At 39.5% G+C, this 17918-nt stretch overlaps 1 protein-coding gene across 1 annotated transcript in view; it reads right to left on the bottom strand.

Moving 5' to 3' along the window:
• Positions 1 to 8948: 8948 nt before the first annotated feature.
• The window catches only part of Cylc1 (cylicin 1), an 82016-nt gene continuing 73046 nt past the window's right edge, over positions 8949 to 17918 (bottom strand). The window contains 4 exon segments of the mRNA NM_001427602.1: positions 8949 to 9093; positions 11209 to 12870; positions 13928 to 14043; positions 15521 to 15561. Of these exon segments, the coding sequence (NP_001414531.1) occupies positions 9061 to 9093; positions 11209 to 12870; positions 13928 to 14043; positions 15521 to 15561 (1852 nt within the window). The 3' untranslated portion in view covers positions 8949 to 9060.

The raw sequence follows: 17918 nt of genomic DNA, 5'->3' as shown, positions 1-17918 counted from the left end.
ACAAGAAACACACCTCAGTGACAAAGAGAGACACTACCTCGGAATAAATGGCTGAAAAATATATTCCAAGCAAATGGACCCAAGATACAAACTTGAGTAGCCAATGCAACATCTAATAAAATAGGCTTTCAACCAAAATTTATCAAAAGAGATGGGGAAAGACACTTTATACCCACCACAGGAATAATCCACCAAGATAAGGTCTCAATTCTATGCCCCAAATACAAGGGTATCCAAATTCATAAAATAAACATTATTAAAGCTCAAATAACATATTGAAGTCCACAAAATAATAATGAGGGACCTCAACACCCCACTCTCCACAATGGACAGCCCATTGAAACAGAAATTAAACAGAGGAATAATGAAACTAATAGATGTTATGAACCAATTGAATCTAACTGATATCTACAGAACCTTTCACACAAAACCAAAAGAACATTCCTTTTTCTCAGTACCTCACAGTACACTCTTAAAAATTGACTATATATTCTGGTACAAAGCAAGCCTCAATAGATACAAGAAGATTGACATCAACCCTTGAATCTTATCAGATCAACATGGATTAAGGCTTTATTTCAACAACAACAGAAACAACAGAAAGCCTACAAATTCCTGGAAACTGAACAACTGTGTACTTAATGATTACTTAGTAAGGGAGGAACTAAAGAAATGAAAGACTTTCTAGAATTCAATGAAAAGGAAGGTAGAGCATACCCAAATATATGGTACACAATGAAAGCAGTGCTAAGAGGAAAACTCATTGTACTAAGTGCCTTCATAAAAAAATCAGAGGCATCCCATAAAAGTAACTTAATAGCACACCTCAAAGCTCTAGAAGAAAAAGAAGAAAACACACCCAAGAGGAGTAGATGTCAGGAAATAGTCAATTTCAGGGCAGAAATCCACCAGTTAGAAACAGAGAACAATACAAAGAATCAACAAAACTGAGAGGTGGTCCTACGAGAAAAATCAACAAGATAGACAAACCCTTAGTCAAAATAACTAAAAGGCAGAGTCAGTATCCAAATTATCAAAATCAGAAATAAAATGGGGGATGCAATAATAGACACTGAAGAAATGAGAAAAATCATTAGGCTTTATTTCAAAAGCCTGTACTCCACAAAATTGAAAAATCTAAGTGAAATAGATGATTTTTTTAGACAGATAACAATTACCAAAGTGAAGTCAAGATCAAGTAAACCATCTAATTAGCTTTATAATCCTTAAAGAAGAAAAGCAGTTATAAAAGATCCCCAAACCAGAAAATTCCCAGAGCCAGATGGTTTTAGTGTAGAATTCTATCAGACATTCAAAGTAGAACTAATACCAATTTTCCTCAAATTACTCTACAAAATAGAAACAGAAAGAACATGGCTGAATTCATTCTATGAGGCCACAGTCACCATGATAACTAAACCACACAAAGACTCAAGAAAGAAAGAGAATTTCAGCCCAATTTCCCTTAAGAACATAAATGCAAAAATAATAAAATTTTTGAAAACCAAATCCAAGAGAACATCAAAAACATCATTCAACCTGATCAACCAGGCTTCAATCCCAGGGAGGCCAGAATGATTGAACATATAAAAATCCATCAAATTAATCCACCATATAAACAAGGTGAAAGAAAAAACAAATCAGGTGATCATCTCATTAGATGCTGAAAAAGCCTCTTACAAACCCCAACACCCATTAATATTAACAGTCTTGAAAATATCAGGGATACAAGGCACATACCTAAACGTAATAATAGCAATATACAACAAGACAATACCCAATATCAAATTAAAGGAAGAAACACTTAAATGTATTCCATTAAGATCAGGGAGAAGATATAGGTTCCCACTCTCTCTGTAACTATTTCATATAATACTTGAAGTTCCAGCTAGAACAATAAGACAACAAAAGAGATCAAGGAAATACAAATTAGAAAGGAAGATCTTAGTCAAAGTATCACTATTCATAGATGATATGATAATATACATGTCACCCAAAAATTCTACCAGAGAACTCCTACAGCTAATAAACAACTTCAGCAAAGAGTCTAGATAAAAATTAACTCAAAGAAATCAGTAGCTCTCCATTACACAAATGATAAATAGGCTGAGAAAGAAATTAGTGAAACGACATCCTTCAGAACAGCTAAAAACAGCCAAGCAAGTGAAAGACCTGTATTCACATACAGGTATTCAAATACAATGGTAGTGGACAGTAGTGGACAGTGATGGACAACGGTAGTGGATAGTGGTTGACAGTGGTGGACAACAGTAGTGGACAGTGTTGGACATAGGTAGTGAACAGTGAGGGACAGTAGTGGACAGTGGTGGACAACTGCAGTGGACAGTGTTGGACATTGGTAGTGGACAGTGTGGGACAATGGAGGGCAGTGGTGGTGGACAGTGTTTGATAATAGTAGTGGCCAGTAGTGTACAACAGTAGTGGACAGTTATGGCCAGTGGTGGACAACAGAAGTGGACAGAGGTGGACAGTGGTGGACAATACTGGATAGTAGTGGACTGTGGGGGACAACAGTGGACAGTGGTGGACAGTGGTAAGCAGTAGTGGACAGTGGTGGACAACAGCGATGGATAGTGGTGGACAGTAGTGTACAACAGTAGTGGTCAGTGGTGAACAGTAGTTGACAACAGTAGTGGACAGTAGAGGACAGTGGAGCACAGTGATGGACAATGGTAGTGGACAGTGTTGGACAATAGTAGTGGACAGTGGTCATGGACAGTGGTAGACAATGGTAGTGGACAGTGGTTGACAACAGTAGTGAGCAGTGTTGGACAATAGTAGTAGACAGTGGTAGTGGATAGTGTTGGACAATGGTAGTGGACAGTGGTGGAGAGTAATGTACAATGATAGTGAACAGTGGTGAACAACAGTAGTGGACAGCAGTGGTCAGTGGTTGACAACAGTAGTGGACAGCAGTGTACACCAGTAGTGGACAGTGGTGGTCAGTGGTGGACAAGAGTAGTGGACAGTGGTGAATAGTGCTGGACAGTGGTGCACAGTGGGGGACAACAGTGGACAGTGGTGAACAGTGCTAGACAGTAGTGGACAGTAGTGTACAACAGTAGTGGACAGTGGTGGTCAGTGGTGAACAGTGGTGGACAGTAGTGGACAGTGGTGGACAACTGTACTGGACAGTGGTGGGTGGTGGACAATGGTAGTGGACCGTGTTGGACAATCATAGTGGACAGTATTGGACAGTGGTGGACAACCATATTGGACAGTGGTGGACAGTTGTGGATAATGGTAGTGGACAGTGATGGAGAGTGGTGGATAGTAGTGGACAGTGGGGGAAAGTAGTGCACAGTGGTGGACAAATGTAGTGGACAGTGGTGGACAGTGGTAGTGGACAGTGGTTGACAGTGGTGGACAACAGTGGACAGTGTTGGACATGGGTAGTGGACAGTGAGGGACAGTAGTGGTCAGTGGTGGACAACAGTAGTGGACAGTGGTGGACAATGGTAGCGGACATTGGTGGAGAACAGTAGTGGAAAGAAGGGGAAACAGTAGTGGAGAGTAGTGTACAACAGTAGTGGACAGTGGTGGACAGTAATATACAACAGTAGTGGTCAGTGGTGAACAATACTTGACAAGAGTAGTGGACAGTAAAGGACGGTGGTAGGCAGTGATGAACAATGGTAGTGGACAGCATTGGACAACAGTAGTGGACAGTGGTAGTGGACAGAGGTAGACAATATTAGTGGACAGTGACAACAGTAGGGTACAGTGTTGGACAAGAGTAGTAGACAGTGGTAGTGGACAGTGTTGGACAATGGTAGTGGACAGTGGTGAACCGTATTTACAATGATGGTGAACACTGGTGGATAACAGGAGTGGACGGTGGTGGTCAGTGGTGGACAGTGTTTGACAACAGTAGTGGACAGAGGTGGACAACAGTAGTGGACAGAGGTGGCCAGTGGTGGACAACAGTAGAGGACAGAGGTGGACAGTGCTGGACAGTGATGGATAGTAGTGGACTGTGGGGGACAACAGTGGACAGTGGTAGGCAGTAGTGGACAGTGTTGGAGAACAGTGATGGACAGTGGTGGACAGTAGTGTACAACAGAAGTGGTCAGTGTTGAACAGTAGTTGACAAGATTAGTGGAGAGTAGAGGACAGTGGTGGAGAGTGATGGACAATGTTAGTGGACAGTGTTGGACAACAGTATTGGACAGTGGTAGTGGACAGTGGTAGACAAAGGTAGTGGACATTGGTTGAAAACAGTAGTGAACAGTGTTGGACAACAGTAGTAGACAGTGGTAGTGGACAGTGTTGGAAAATGGTAATGGTCAGTGGTGGACAGTAATGTACAGTGATTGTGAACAGTAGTGGACAACAGTAGTGGACAGTGGTGAATAGTACTGGACAGTACTGCACAGTGGAGGACAACATTGGACAGTGATGAACAGTGCTGGGCAGTGGTGGACAGTAGTGGACAACAGTAGTGGACAGTGGTAGTCAGTGGTGGACAGAGGTGGACAACAGTAGTGGATGGTGGTGGTCAGTGGTGAACAGTGGTGGACAGTAGTGGACAGTGGTGAAAAATTGTAGTGGACAGTGTTGGACAGTGTTGGACAATGGTAGTGGACAGTGGTGAACCGTAATTTACAATGATGGTGAACACTGGTGGATAACAGGAGTGGACAGTGGTGGTCAGTGGTGGACAGTGTTTGACAACAGTAGTGGACAGTAGTGTACAACAGTAGAGGACAGAGGTGGCCAGTGGTGGACAACAGTAGAGGACAGAGGTGGACAGTGATGGGCAAAGGTAGTGGACAGTGGTGTACAACAGTGATGGACAGTGGTGGACAGTAGTGCAAAACAGTAGTGGTCAGTGTTGAACAGTATTTGACAAGAGTAGTGGAAGTAAAGGACAGTGATGGACACTGATGGGCAATGGTAGTGGACAGTGTTGGACAACAGTAGTGGACAGTGGTAGTGGACTGTGGTAGACAATGGTAGTGAACAGTGGCTGACAACAGTGGTGGACAGTGTTGGACAATGGTAGTGGACAGTGGTGTACAACAGTAGTGGACAGTGTTGGTGACTGTTGGACAACAGTAGTGGACAGTGGTGAACAGTGCTGGACAGTAGGGCACAGTGGGGGACAACCATGGACAGTGGTGAACAGTGCTGGACAGTACTGGAGAGTGGTGGATAACTGTGACACACAGTGATGGACAGTAGTGGACAACAGTAGTGGATAGTGGTGAACAGTGGTGCATAGTCGTGGACAACTGTAGTGGACAGTGGTGGTCAGTGGTGAACAGTGGTGGACAGTGGTGAACAATTTTAATGTACAGTGGGGACAGTAGTGGACAGTGGTTGACTAATGTAGTGGATGGTGGTGGACAATGGTGGTGGACAGTGGTTGATAGTGGTGGACAAGGTAGTGGATGGTTTGGACATGGGTAGTGGACAGGGAGGGACAGTAGTGGACAGTGGTGGACAACACTAGTGGAAGGTGTTGGACATGGGTAGTGGACAATGGTGGACAATAGTAGTAGATAGTGGTGGAAAATGATAGTGGACAGTGGTGGACAGAGGTGGATAGTAGTGGACAGTGGTGGACAGTAGTGCAATGTTGGACAACTGTAGTGGACAGTTGTGGACAATGGTAGTGGACAGTGTTGGACAACAGTAGTGGACAGTGGTAGTGGACTGTGGTAGACAATGGTAGTGAACAGTGGTTGACAACAGTGGTAGACAATGGTAGTGGACAGCGGTGGACAGTTATGGACAATGGTAGTGGACAGTAGTGTACAACAGTAATGGACAGTGTTGGTCACTGGTGGACAACAGTAGTGGAAAGTAGTGAAGAGTGCTGGACAGTAGTGCACAGTGGGGGACAACCATGGACAGTGGTGAACAGTGCGGGACAGTACTGGACAGTGGTGGATAACAGTGATGGACAGTGGTGGACAGTGATGGACAATGGTAGTGGACAGTGGTGTACAACAATAATGGACAGTGTTGGTCACTGGTGGACAATAGTAGTGGACACTGGTGAACAGTGCTGGACAGTAGTACACAGTGGGGGACAACAATGGACAGTGGTGAACAGTGCTGGCAGTAGTGGAGAGTGGTGGACAACAGTGATGGACAGTGGTGGACAACAGTAGTGGACAGTGGTGGTCAGTGGTGAGCAATGTTAGTGTACAGTGGAGACAGTAGTGGACAGTGGTTGACAAATGTAGTGGACAGTGGTGGATGGTGGGGACAATGGTAGTGGACAGTGGTTGACAGTGGTGGACAACAGTAGTGGACAGTGTTGGACAATCATAGTGGAAAGTGGGGACAGTAGTGGAAAGTGGTGGACAGTGGTGGACAATAGTAGTGGACAGTGGTGGAAAATGGTAGTGGACAGTGTTGGACAATGGTAGTGGACAGTAGTATACACCAGTAGTGGACAGTGGTAGTCAGTGGTGAACAACAGTACTTGACAGGGGTTGTCAGTGATGGACAGTGGTTGACAACAGTAGTGGACAGTAGTGTACAATAGTAGTGGATAGTGGTGGTCAGTGGTGAACAACAGTAGTGGACAGTGCTGAACAGTGCTGAACAGTGCTGGACAGTAGTGCACAGTGGGGGACAACAGTGGAAGTGGTGAGCAATGCTGGACAGTAGTGGACAATGATGGACAAGTGATGGACAGTGGTGGACAACAGTAATGGACTGCGGTGGTCAGTGGTGGACAATGGTAGTGGACAGAGGCTGACAGTGGTGGACAACAATAGTTTACAGTGGTAAAATTCATAGTGGACAATGAGGGACAGTAGTGGACAGTGGTGGACAAACGTATTGGACCATGGTGGACAACAGTAGTGAACAGTGGTGGACAAACGTATTGGAAAATAGGGGACAACAGTAGTGGACAGTGGTGGTCAGTGGTGAACAGTGGTGAACAATGATAGTGGACAGTGGTTGGCAACAGTAGTTGACAATAGTGTACACCAGTAGTGGACAGTGGTAGTCAGTGGTGAACAATACTTGACAGGGGTGGTCAGTGATGGACAGTGGTTGACAACAGTAGTGGACAGTAGTGTACAACATTAGTGGACAGTGCTGGTCAATGGACAAAAGTGGACAGTAGTGGACAAAAGTAGTGGACAGTGATGAACAGTGCTGGATAGTAGTGCACAGTGAGGGACAACAGTGGACAGTGGTGAACAGTGCTGTACAGTAGTGGGCAGTGATGGACAACAGTGACGGACAGTGGTGGACAGTAGTGGACAACAGTAGTGGACAATGGTTGACAGTGGTGGACAACAGTAGTGGACAGTGGTGAACAATGGTAGTGGACAGTGAGGGACAGTAGTGGACAGTGGTGGACAACAGAAAACTGGAAATAGTTCTACCTCAATACACATCTATACCACTCTTGGACATATACACAAAATATGACCCACTATACTACAGGGACACTTGCTCAACTATGTTCATAGCAACTTTTTTGTAATAGCCAGAAACTGGAAACAACTTAGATTTCCCTCCACTGAAGAATGGCTAGAGAAAATATTGTGCATCTATACAATAGGATACTATTTAGCTAATAAAAACAAAGATAGGGATTTTTTAGAAAAATGGATGGAACTTGAGAATATCAAATTGAGTGAGGTAACCCAGACACCAAAGGACATGCTTGGTTGGTGCTCATGTATAAGTGGATATTACCCATAAAATACAGGATCTTCATGCTACATTCTACAGACTTAAAGAAGCTAAACAAGAAGAAAGGCCCAAGCAAGGATGGCTGAGTCTCACTTAGAACTCGGGTTAAAATAGTCATAGGAGACAGGTGGAGCAAGGGGAAAGCAGAGGTTATTCAGGAAGGGAATGGGGGTTTCAGCATCAGGTGTGAGGTGGGACATGAGAGATGGCCAGATGACCATGAGAAGGAATGGAAATATGCAACTGACAGGAGTGGGGAGCTGGGGGGGGCATCTTAAGAATGTGCCAGAGATCAATGATAGGGGCAGTGCCCAAGAATCAATGAGAGTGACATTAGGTGTTACTCATTGTATTGGGGATATGGACCCTGAAGAAGACATCTTCTATAGCCAGGCAGGAACTCTGATGAAGCACTTAGGGACACAAACCCACCCCAAAACATTCAACCCAGAATGTATACTGCCTATAATAAATGCAGGTATAGGGGATGGAGCAGAGACTGAGGAATTGCCAAGCAATAATTGGCCCAACTAGTGACCCATCCTGCGGGCAAGCACCAATACCTGACTTTATTAATGATACTACATTATGCTTTCAGACAGGAGTTTAGAAAGGCTGCCCTCTGAGAGGCTCTACCCAGCATCTGACACAGAGGGATGCAGAGACCCACAGACAAGCAGTAGATGGAGCTTGGGGACTCATGTGAAAGAGTTAAAGAGAGGACTGAGGGCCCCGAAGTGATAGTAACTCCACAGAAAGACCAACAGAGTCAACTAACTTAAATCTTTGGAGCTCTTAGAGACCGAACCATCAACCAAAGAGCATACAGGGGCTGGGTTGAGGCTCCAGGCACATATACAGCAGATGAGCAGCTCGGTGTTCATGTGGGTCTCTCAAAAAGCAGAGCAAGGACTGTCCATAAAAGCTGTTTCTTGTTCATGTGAGCAAGGACTGTCTCTAAAATCTGTTGCTTATCTGTAGAATCTGTTCCCTGACTGGGTTGTCTTGTTTGGCTTCAGCGGGAGAGGATGCTCCTAACCTTGTAGAGACATGATGTGCCAGAGTGGGGGCATGGGAGGAAGTAGTCTATGATCAGGGGACTACAACAGGTTAGGTCAGTGATAGGGATGTAAGATGCATGAATTAATTAGTTAATGGTGAAAAAACCATATGATACACAAACACACAAATACATATGTACACAAATGCACACACTAACACACATTAATACACACGCACACATAACACTGGCTCACAGCTTTTGATATTTGGATGCTGGTCTTTATTATAGTTCCACAGAAGCAGAGCAGCTAGTTTGAAAGTAGTTTGCTTCCCTAAGGCCATTCTGTGAAATCTAGGACTCAGCATTCTTCAAAGCAGCTTATGAATCCACTCCACTCCAGGCTGAAGGATAAAGTTGAAAGATGGAAATAAAAAGAAAGGGTCATTAATTAGAAAGAATGCCTGATATGATAAAGATTATAACCAAACACATAGTATTGTAGATTGAGGAGAACTTGGATTGTTTCTAAAGGCTGTCCCTCCCTGAACTCCACCAAAGATCTGTAATTTTGATGCCTTTGAAGATAGAGTTCAGTGGTACACACATCAACCCCTTAGGTACACCTAATGGCACTTAGGGAATAAATTACCAAATGCTAGTGTAGTTACAATTCTTTTTGGAGTAACTACAACCTGCTAAAAGTCGCACTGTGTTATCACTAATGTTTTTATGATTGAAACTTTCAAATTTGAAAATACAACACTAATTCTACAAGACTAATAACATTTTTTTACATGGTAAATTGCCATTTAGTCTTTCTACAAGTACACAGGTTTTTCCTCTTAGTTACAATGTCATAGTATTTTTTCTTTCTTTCTCTTAATTTATAGCCATCAAGTGAATATATGTATATTTGTATATACATATACATGTATAGGTGTATATGTGTGTTTACATAATAATTTCATGCTTTGATAATAATTATACAACTAATTTCAGAAGTTTTCTGTTTTAATCTTTATAATTATGCATACTTTGATTTTCTTTCTATGAAATTTTTTAGCAATTTTTTAAAGGTTTATTTATTTTATATGAATACACTGTACCTGTCATCAAACGCACCAGAAGAGGGCATTGGATCCAATTACAGATGGTTGTGAGCCACCATGTGGTTGCTGGGAGTTGAACTCAGGACCTTTAGAAGAGCAGTGAGTGCTCTTAAACACTGAGTTGAATCTACAGCGCCCTCCCTCCTTTTAAAAGATTTATTTATGTATTGGGTACTTTGTTTCCATGTATATCTTCAAACCAGAAGACAGCATCAAACAGGTGTGGGTTGCCATATGGGTGCTAGGAATTGAAGTCAGAACCTTTGGAAAAGCAATGAGTGCTCTTAACCACTGAGTCATCTCTCCAGTCCGCAAATTTCCTAAATAGTATTTTACTATGGCTCTTCTGACATATCCAACTTGGTCCTAGATAAAAGTTAAGAGAATGCTAGAGAAGATGAGACAGATAAATAATGAATGATAAGGAAAAGGATATGTTTGATGCCTAACTGTAACTTGGATTGTCTTACATTTAGCATGACAGAGAGCCTCAGCTCTTAGTATGAACAAACAATGAACAAGGTAAAAGCAGAGGGAACAGGTTTGTAATGTTTGTCTCAAATAAGTAACTGGGTAATACTTCATCCAAAGATTAGAAAAACCTAGAAAGAGATGACAAAATATATATCAGGAGTGCCTTCCAAAGTGATTTGTTATATTTATGTCCCTCAAATCCCCCTGGCTATTTAGAAAAAGGGAATGAAAGAACCAATCACTTAGATGAGAAATGGGGAAATTAGAAGTCAACAAAGTATTTATCCCCAAGAAGAGGACATTAACCTGAAAGGGATAGTTAGAAACCAAAGGAGATTTTATAACTTCTGAAAAGTTAATTTTGGTTTTCACTGTCAGTAAGAATCAGGGCTCCTTAAAACCTTTGTTTCAACTTGAATAGAATTAGAATAGTGTATTCCTGAATCTTGATATTCTTTTTATCTGTTGAGTGCACTTTGTTTAATTGAGACTTACTGCATTAAGCAATTTCCCAGAAAATGTCTTTATGCTTCATTTAAATGTTCCCATGGAGTTTTAATCATTTTTTAAAAATTGCTTTCCAAAAGTGTTGTATAGTTCACTATTTCTGTAAAATGACTAAAAGTAAGTAAAATGTTTACTTTAAGTCACAAACGACTTTCCCCTGCTCTAGTCAAAATAAGTATTTTTCTCTTGAAATTTAAGCATTTGTTTGGCAACTTGGTTAGGCTGTTTGGTTGGATTTTCATCTTTCTTGCCTCCAAGTTCCAAATTACTGTTAAATATTGAATAATGTTAAATATCAAATAAAATAAAATTATTGCCTAGATAACACACACACACACACACACACACACACACACACACACACTCAGACTTTTAAGCTGTCTCATTTCAAAATCTGTCCTAAGTATTACATATTAGTAAACATACCAAAGGAGCATATTTTGGTTTTGGAGGTGGAGGTGGTTTCTTGCACTGACAGACACGTCTGGACTTAGGTGGTGTTTTAAAAGGCTCACACGGAGGGAAGGGTAGTCTTTCTCTTGATGGAGGGATTCTACCACTCGCAAATCTTTTCCCCTTGTCATCGAAAGTTGTCTTTTTAGATAATGTTCTGAATCCTTTCCTTGTTCCTGTCATTCCCCTCTTTGAGTCTGTAGATGAGACATCTGAATCATCAGTAGACTTTATAACTCTAAACTCTGATGAGTCTTCAGATTCAGTATCTGAGAGTCTTGAAATTTTTCTTCTGCCTCCCTTGGAAGATGTATCAGATGCTGAATCACTGTAACTCCCCTTGTCCTTTACTTTATCTTTCTTTCCCTTCTTTATTGCAAAATCAGAATCACTTTCAGTAGACACTGCATTCTTCTTTGCATCCTTCTTTTCTCCTTTCTTTGTAATTTTCTTATCCTTCTTTTCACTCTTTTTACCTGTTGAATCACCCTCAGATTCAGAATCAGCATCAGTAGACACTGTATCCTTAATAGGCTTCCTCCTCCCTTTATTTTCCTTCTTTTCATCTTTCTTGCCCCTCTTTGATGCTGTATCTGATTCAGAATCAGTAGACAATGCAGTCTTCGTGCCATCTTTCTTTGATTGTCTTTTTACTTTCTTTACCCCCTTTGAATCTACAGATCCACTACCAGAAGATGCTATATCCCTTTTGCCTACACTCTTCTTTTCTTTATCTTTCTTTGAAGCCTTGGATCCCCCAGATTCACCACCAGTAGATTCTGTATCCTTCTTTTTCTTGGATTCCCTTTTCTTATTGGTTTTTGCTTTTTTCTTTCCACTCTTGGAGTCAACAGATTCAGCATCGGTAGATTCTGAATCCTTCTTTTTCTTGGATTTTTTCTTTCCTTCTTTCTTTGCATCCTTTAAGTCTCCAGAATCAATATCTGAGTCCTTTTCCTTTTTTCCACTCTTCTTGGAAGGCTTCTTTGCATTGTTCTGTGAGCAATTTGTCAACCATTCATCAAAATCTGTGGATTCAGCTCTGAACTCATTTAGATGCAACATTAAATCCATATTTGAGCTGTGTATACACTCTGATATCTCATCAGAATATTTATCAATGCTATTCTTAGAGTCTGTATTAGGATTGTCCTTGCAACATGTGGCTGCATTATTGATTGCTTTCCTAATGAAATTCATTGAATTTTTGTTGTCATTTCTCAAACCCATTTCCAAGGATTCCTTAGAATTGCTGGATTCTAGATTTGTTTCTGATGTAGAATTTGACTTCTTAGGCAATTTACTTTTATGTGATGATTTTGATGGATTTTTTTCTGTATTACCTAGTATTTCAGGTTTCCCATTGGTTATTGTTTTCATGGACTCCAGATTTATTACACATGAGCTTATTTTTTCCCTGAATTTTGTCTTCAAAGTTTTTCTTTTTTTATCATCTTTGGGCTTTCTAGTCTCTGCCATTATATAATGGTTTTGAGGATTATCAAGATATTTGAATGGAGCCTGTATAGTAAAAGCTAGAGAAAAGGATGACTTTAAGAAAACTTCTCTTAAAAACTGGTCTATCAACACATGAGTTGGTTTTTGACCTTCCTCAATTTTCCTTTTCTCTTGTCTCTGAAAAAAATTGGAGAATGATGAAAAGAATATGTAAATGATAGATATATTTTCATTTGCAACATAAAAATGAAAATCAGTCCCCTATAAAAAGCATTTTTATTTCAAGATTGTGTGTGTATTTAACATTCCTAGTCTTCCATGTGTGTGTCTATGAGTGTGTGTGTGTGTGTGTGTGTGTGTGTGTGTGTGAGTGTGTGTATGACAGTAATTAATGAGAAATTAATGAAGGAAGGGACAATGAAAGAGAGTAAGGAAGAGTGTATGGGAAGTTTTGAAGTGAAGAAATGGAAGGGGAGATGATATAACTTTCTTTTTTTACAGTTTTATGCTTCAGTTAAAAACAAGTTGATACTGGTGAGATCACTAAGCATATAATGGTGATTACTATATAATACTGGTGACCTGAGTTGGATCCTGTAGTGGAAGAAAAGAAGCATCTTCTGAAAGATCTACTCTGAACAATTGTACACTCATGCCTGCACTCACTCAAACACCCATTATATATATATATATATATATATATATATATATATACATACATATATATATACAGTAATAATAACAAATCAAGCAACGTCAAAATTATTTTATGGAAGTGAATAGTTATAACACAAGATTAAAATGTAACTAATACACAAATGTAGCACAGTAGGAATACGGTTTCAAAAGATAATACCAAAACACAGGAACATTTATGAAAGATGAGTACCTCTAATGAGTCTTGTCTTTCTAATAGTGATATGATGTAATTATAATCTCAGAAGTAAGAGAAAAAAGTTTAGTTTGAAACATGTGGAATAATTTGTCCCATAGAGTCATAAATTTTAAGTTTTACTTCTGCATAGTAATACTCAAACTCTGTACCTCTTACTTGTGTTTATATATGCTGTCATTAGCATACAGTTACTATAAAATGATTTTTGGTTCTTTTTTTTTTTTTTTTTTTTTTTTTTTTTTTTTTTGGAGCTGGGGACCGAACCCAGGGCCTTGCGCTTCCTAGGCAAGCGCTCTACCACTGAGCTAAATCCCCAACCCCTGATTTTTGTATACTTACAGGAACTGCAACTTCTAATTCTGAAGGTCCGGATCTCTTCTTCATATCTGGCATAGGTGTTTTGGGAAATGTCAAAGCAAAGTCTTCTTGATTCCATTTTTCCCTAGTTTGACGGACTGAGATGAGAAAATAACCAACATTTAGAAATAAAAGCCAGACTCTTACATAAAAAAGCATTGTAAAGCAAGAACTATACTAATTAAGTAAAAGTAAGTTGTAATAAAATATAGCCCTTCTCCTTTCAGTGTATCTGAATAGCAATTAGGGAACATAAAAACCATTTTTCCAAGTTAGTATTGGCTTATGTTTAACATTCAATTTTTGTTTTCATATAAAAACAATTTTTACAAATAGTTGCTTAAATAATGATATTAAACTACTTTAATAAAACAAAAGAAATAAAATATAGACATACTTCAATTGTTTCTATTCAAATGCTTTCATTGCCTTCCCTGTCTTGATTTTTAATGTCATTTTGGTTAAGTGAGAGATGATATGAGTAATACTTTTATGATTTCTTTAATTAATCGCATGGCACTGAGCATGAAGTAACCAGTGAAAGTGATTATTTTCAAGGATGTCCCAGAATGTTTACTCCTCTGAATTTAATGGCATCACCAGCCACAGAAATTAGAAATTAGAGCTATATATACAAATTCTGTCTTCCGTTCTGTAAATTCTACAAGGATATAGACATATCTGAGGTTATTTATAAAAATCAGGAATATTAAACTATCTGGAAACTTTGACAAAAGAGGAATTTTGAACAACATTTCAGATAGATTTCCTAGACAGGAAGAGGATAATGAGAAATGTGATTGCTTTTTACATATATTTGAAGAGCTACTATATGTATAGCAGTAATTATAGCATACTGTTAATAGTTAATGCTTTTATATTCTGGATTATATTATATACCTTCATAATTTTCAACCAAATCCTTGAAACTTCTTTTTGAATTAGATAATGACATTGCATAGCCTACAAACTTATAAAAATGATATACTGCCATGTGTTAAATTTCTTATTCTAAATCACAAAGCTAGTAAACAACCAAGTTAAGATTCATATACAATTTGACTTCAGAGTCAGTCCCTTAACTCAGGTATCATAACATTCCTCATAAGTTTGCTGACTAATATATGCCACTGTAGGCAGATTTTAGTTTAACGCACTAAGTTGACCTCTGTAAACTTGCAGCTTCTCAACAAATGGATTATTTGCTAACTAGTCTCACTGCTTTAATTTTTCTTTCCCTTTTTATATTAAGTTTTTAATTGTAAACTTTGAGCACAAGGGGAGCTTGTGAGAGTAAGCATGTGAGAAGAAAGAACAAACTAAATGCGTCTTGTGTTTGAACTAATACACACTTCCAAGTCAGAAATGTTTTTGCACATGCATCAATATATATATCTATATCTACATGTATGCATGCATGTGTGTGTGTTTGTGTATGTACAAAAGCAGGTGTCAAAACTGAAATAAATTCAGGACACTTTTTATCTTACCACATTTAGTAGGGGGTAAAAGTCATTTGTTGATTCGGGTTTTAGAAATGTAAATATAAATAAATTTCAAAGAACAGATTCTTACTTAACATGTAATCGTCATGTGTTGCAGTATTTATTTCTTTCCTGTAAAAGATAAAAAAAATGTAAGCTGAATTTGTACAATGGTTAATTATTATTATGTATTATTCTTTCAGTACCAACACTTTGATATGTTTAGTGTATTCTCTTATTGTTAAATTCTTTAATTTAAAATAAAATAAACCAAAATAACAAGATACAATTAATTTTGAATCCAAACTATTTATACTTCCTAAATACCCAGAAAAGTCCTGATACCCAGAAAATATCAAGTCTATTATCATCATTGAGTAAATACTATTTTAATAAAGCTTTAAAGATACTCATAGACTATTGCAGAAGAGAGAGCAAAAAGATTGTAAGAACCAGAGGATCCAGGAGTTTGCTGTGATATAGTGTCTTCTATAAGTGTCAGGGAAAGTATGCCCAAGAAATCTCAGCAACATGGCTGCCCAAAGGAGATATGAACTATGACAATACCAGTTGTCACGCCAACACAGATGAGGAGAATCTCATGGGGTCTTACCCCTAGATGATTAGTAACAGACAATTAATGACTGCTGAGAAAGCAAGAATTAGTGTTTGCCAGGGATGCGCCCCTAAATTGTACAGTCAATATTAAGTGTTCAGCCTTAAAACCTATACATACAAGTAATACTGCATAAAGTCAGCAGATTATATATTTATTCATATATCATATGTAATAATAATAATTACAGAAAAGGAGGCCACAAATTTGAGAGGGAATAGGGAGCATGGAGAGAGTTGGAAGGTCTTGGAAGGAGGAGGTGGAGTATTTCTATTGTCATGATAAAATACCATGACCAAAAGCAATGTGGGGAGAAAAACTTTATTTCATCTTACAATTTACAGTCCATCAGTCAGGAAAGTCAGAGTAGATAGTCAAGGCAGGATCCTGGAGACAGAAACTGAGGTCATGGGAAAGTCCTGCTTACTAGGTGCATACATACTCAGAATGGTATGCTTAGTCTGCTTTCTCAGATGATCCCAAGGTCAGGAGTTTCACTGTCCCCCTCCCCTAAGATATCTCACACAACCACCGTACACACTTGACTATAGGCAAATCTTATAAAGATATTTTCTGAACTGAGAGTCTCTCTTCCCAAATGGCTCTTTAAATTGTGTCAAGTTGACATAAGGGTAGCCAGCACAGGGAGAAGTAATACAGTACACATGTATGAAAATATTAAAAATAAATTATAAAATATACATAATTCAGAGGCTTTCAACAAGAAGTAAATACAGAATTGATTAGGAATACTTGAAGAAGCATAAGCCTAGTTTAAATTATGAATCCCAATTCCTCGATTTTGTTAATCAAATCTCCATTTAAAGACTTAGGTATTAAGCTCTATACCACAGTCATTCCTCTTAATATTTTCAAAACAAAATTGTTGTAGATTTATTAAATAGTTAAAGTTTTCTTTAACTATTTGGAGGGACTGGTTCTTTACTCAAAATGTCACCTGTCAATATTCAGTATCAAAACAGTTGCAGTATAGGGTCCTCTTTCTCCACTGGGAGGAGAATACAAACTAGCCAGGAATCTGCAGGGTGCCCACCTAACAGGCTGAGAAGAAACCACCTAAACATAGCAATTGGTGGGGACACTTGAAATATGAGCACACCACTAGCCCATAGACTGCAAAAAGTTCTTACAGTCAATGGGTTAGCTAAGGTAAGCCAACCTCCCCCAAACGAATTCCAAAATAATATAAAATTTAATAAATTCTTTTTTTAACATAAGCTGTTCAAGATTTCTCCAGCACTGACTGATACAGAGCACAAAGAGATGACACTTTAGAGACAACAGCTTCAGGAAAGAGGAATGAGATGACTTTCATGTGGCTAAATCAGTGGCACAAACATAATTTCCTTCTTTGTCTCCCTTGGGGGCAGGTGAACACTAAGAGGTCACCACAACGCTAAGGGGCAGCGTGATACATTTTTGAGCATTTGGGAAAGGAGTAAGAGCTGAGACAAAGCTCGGGCTCAGGGCTGGGGCTGAAAGGTAGGGCTCAGGGCTGAAGGCTTGAACGCTTGCCTAACATGCACGAGGCCCTGGGAGGTGGGGGCGTCTCAGACGACTCACTGTCTTATTTGGTCACATTGGATGTAAAGAGTAAAAAAGAAAAATAAGTGTAAGTTGTTCAAAGATATCAAAGCTCAAAACCTTCACAGCCCGGACTGTTATTTTTTTTCTAACTTCCTAGAATCCCCCTGTTGTTTGGCTAGGTTGTTGGTGCAGAGCACTGAAGTCTCCCACAGTGGAGTCTGCCTGGGCTCTCCTGGATGTCAGTAAGGCAGGCCCATTCCTGTGTTTCTCCTCCATTATGCTAAGATGTGCTGCTCCAAGCTGCACAAGTGCTTGGAATGTTAAA

This window comes from Rattus norvegicus, chromosome X (genome assembly GCF_021556685.1).
Source record: "Rattus norvegicus strain SHRSP/BbbUtx chromosome X, alternate assembly SHRSP_T2T, whole genome shotgun sequence".
Lineage (NCBI taxonomy): Eukaryota > Metazoa > Chordata > Mammalia > Rodentia > Muridae > Rattus > Rattus norvegicus.
This window is presented reverse-complemented; position numbering and strand designations above follow the sequence as displayed.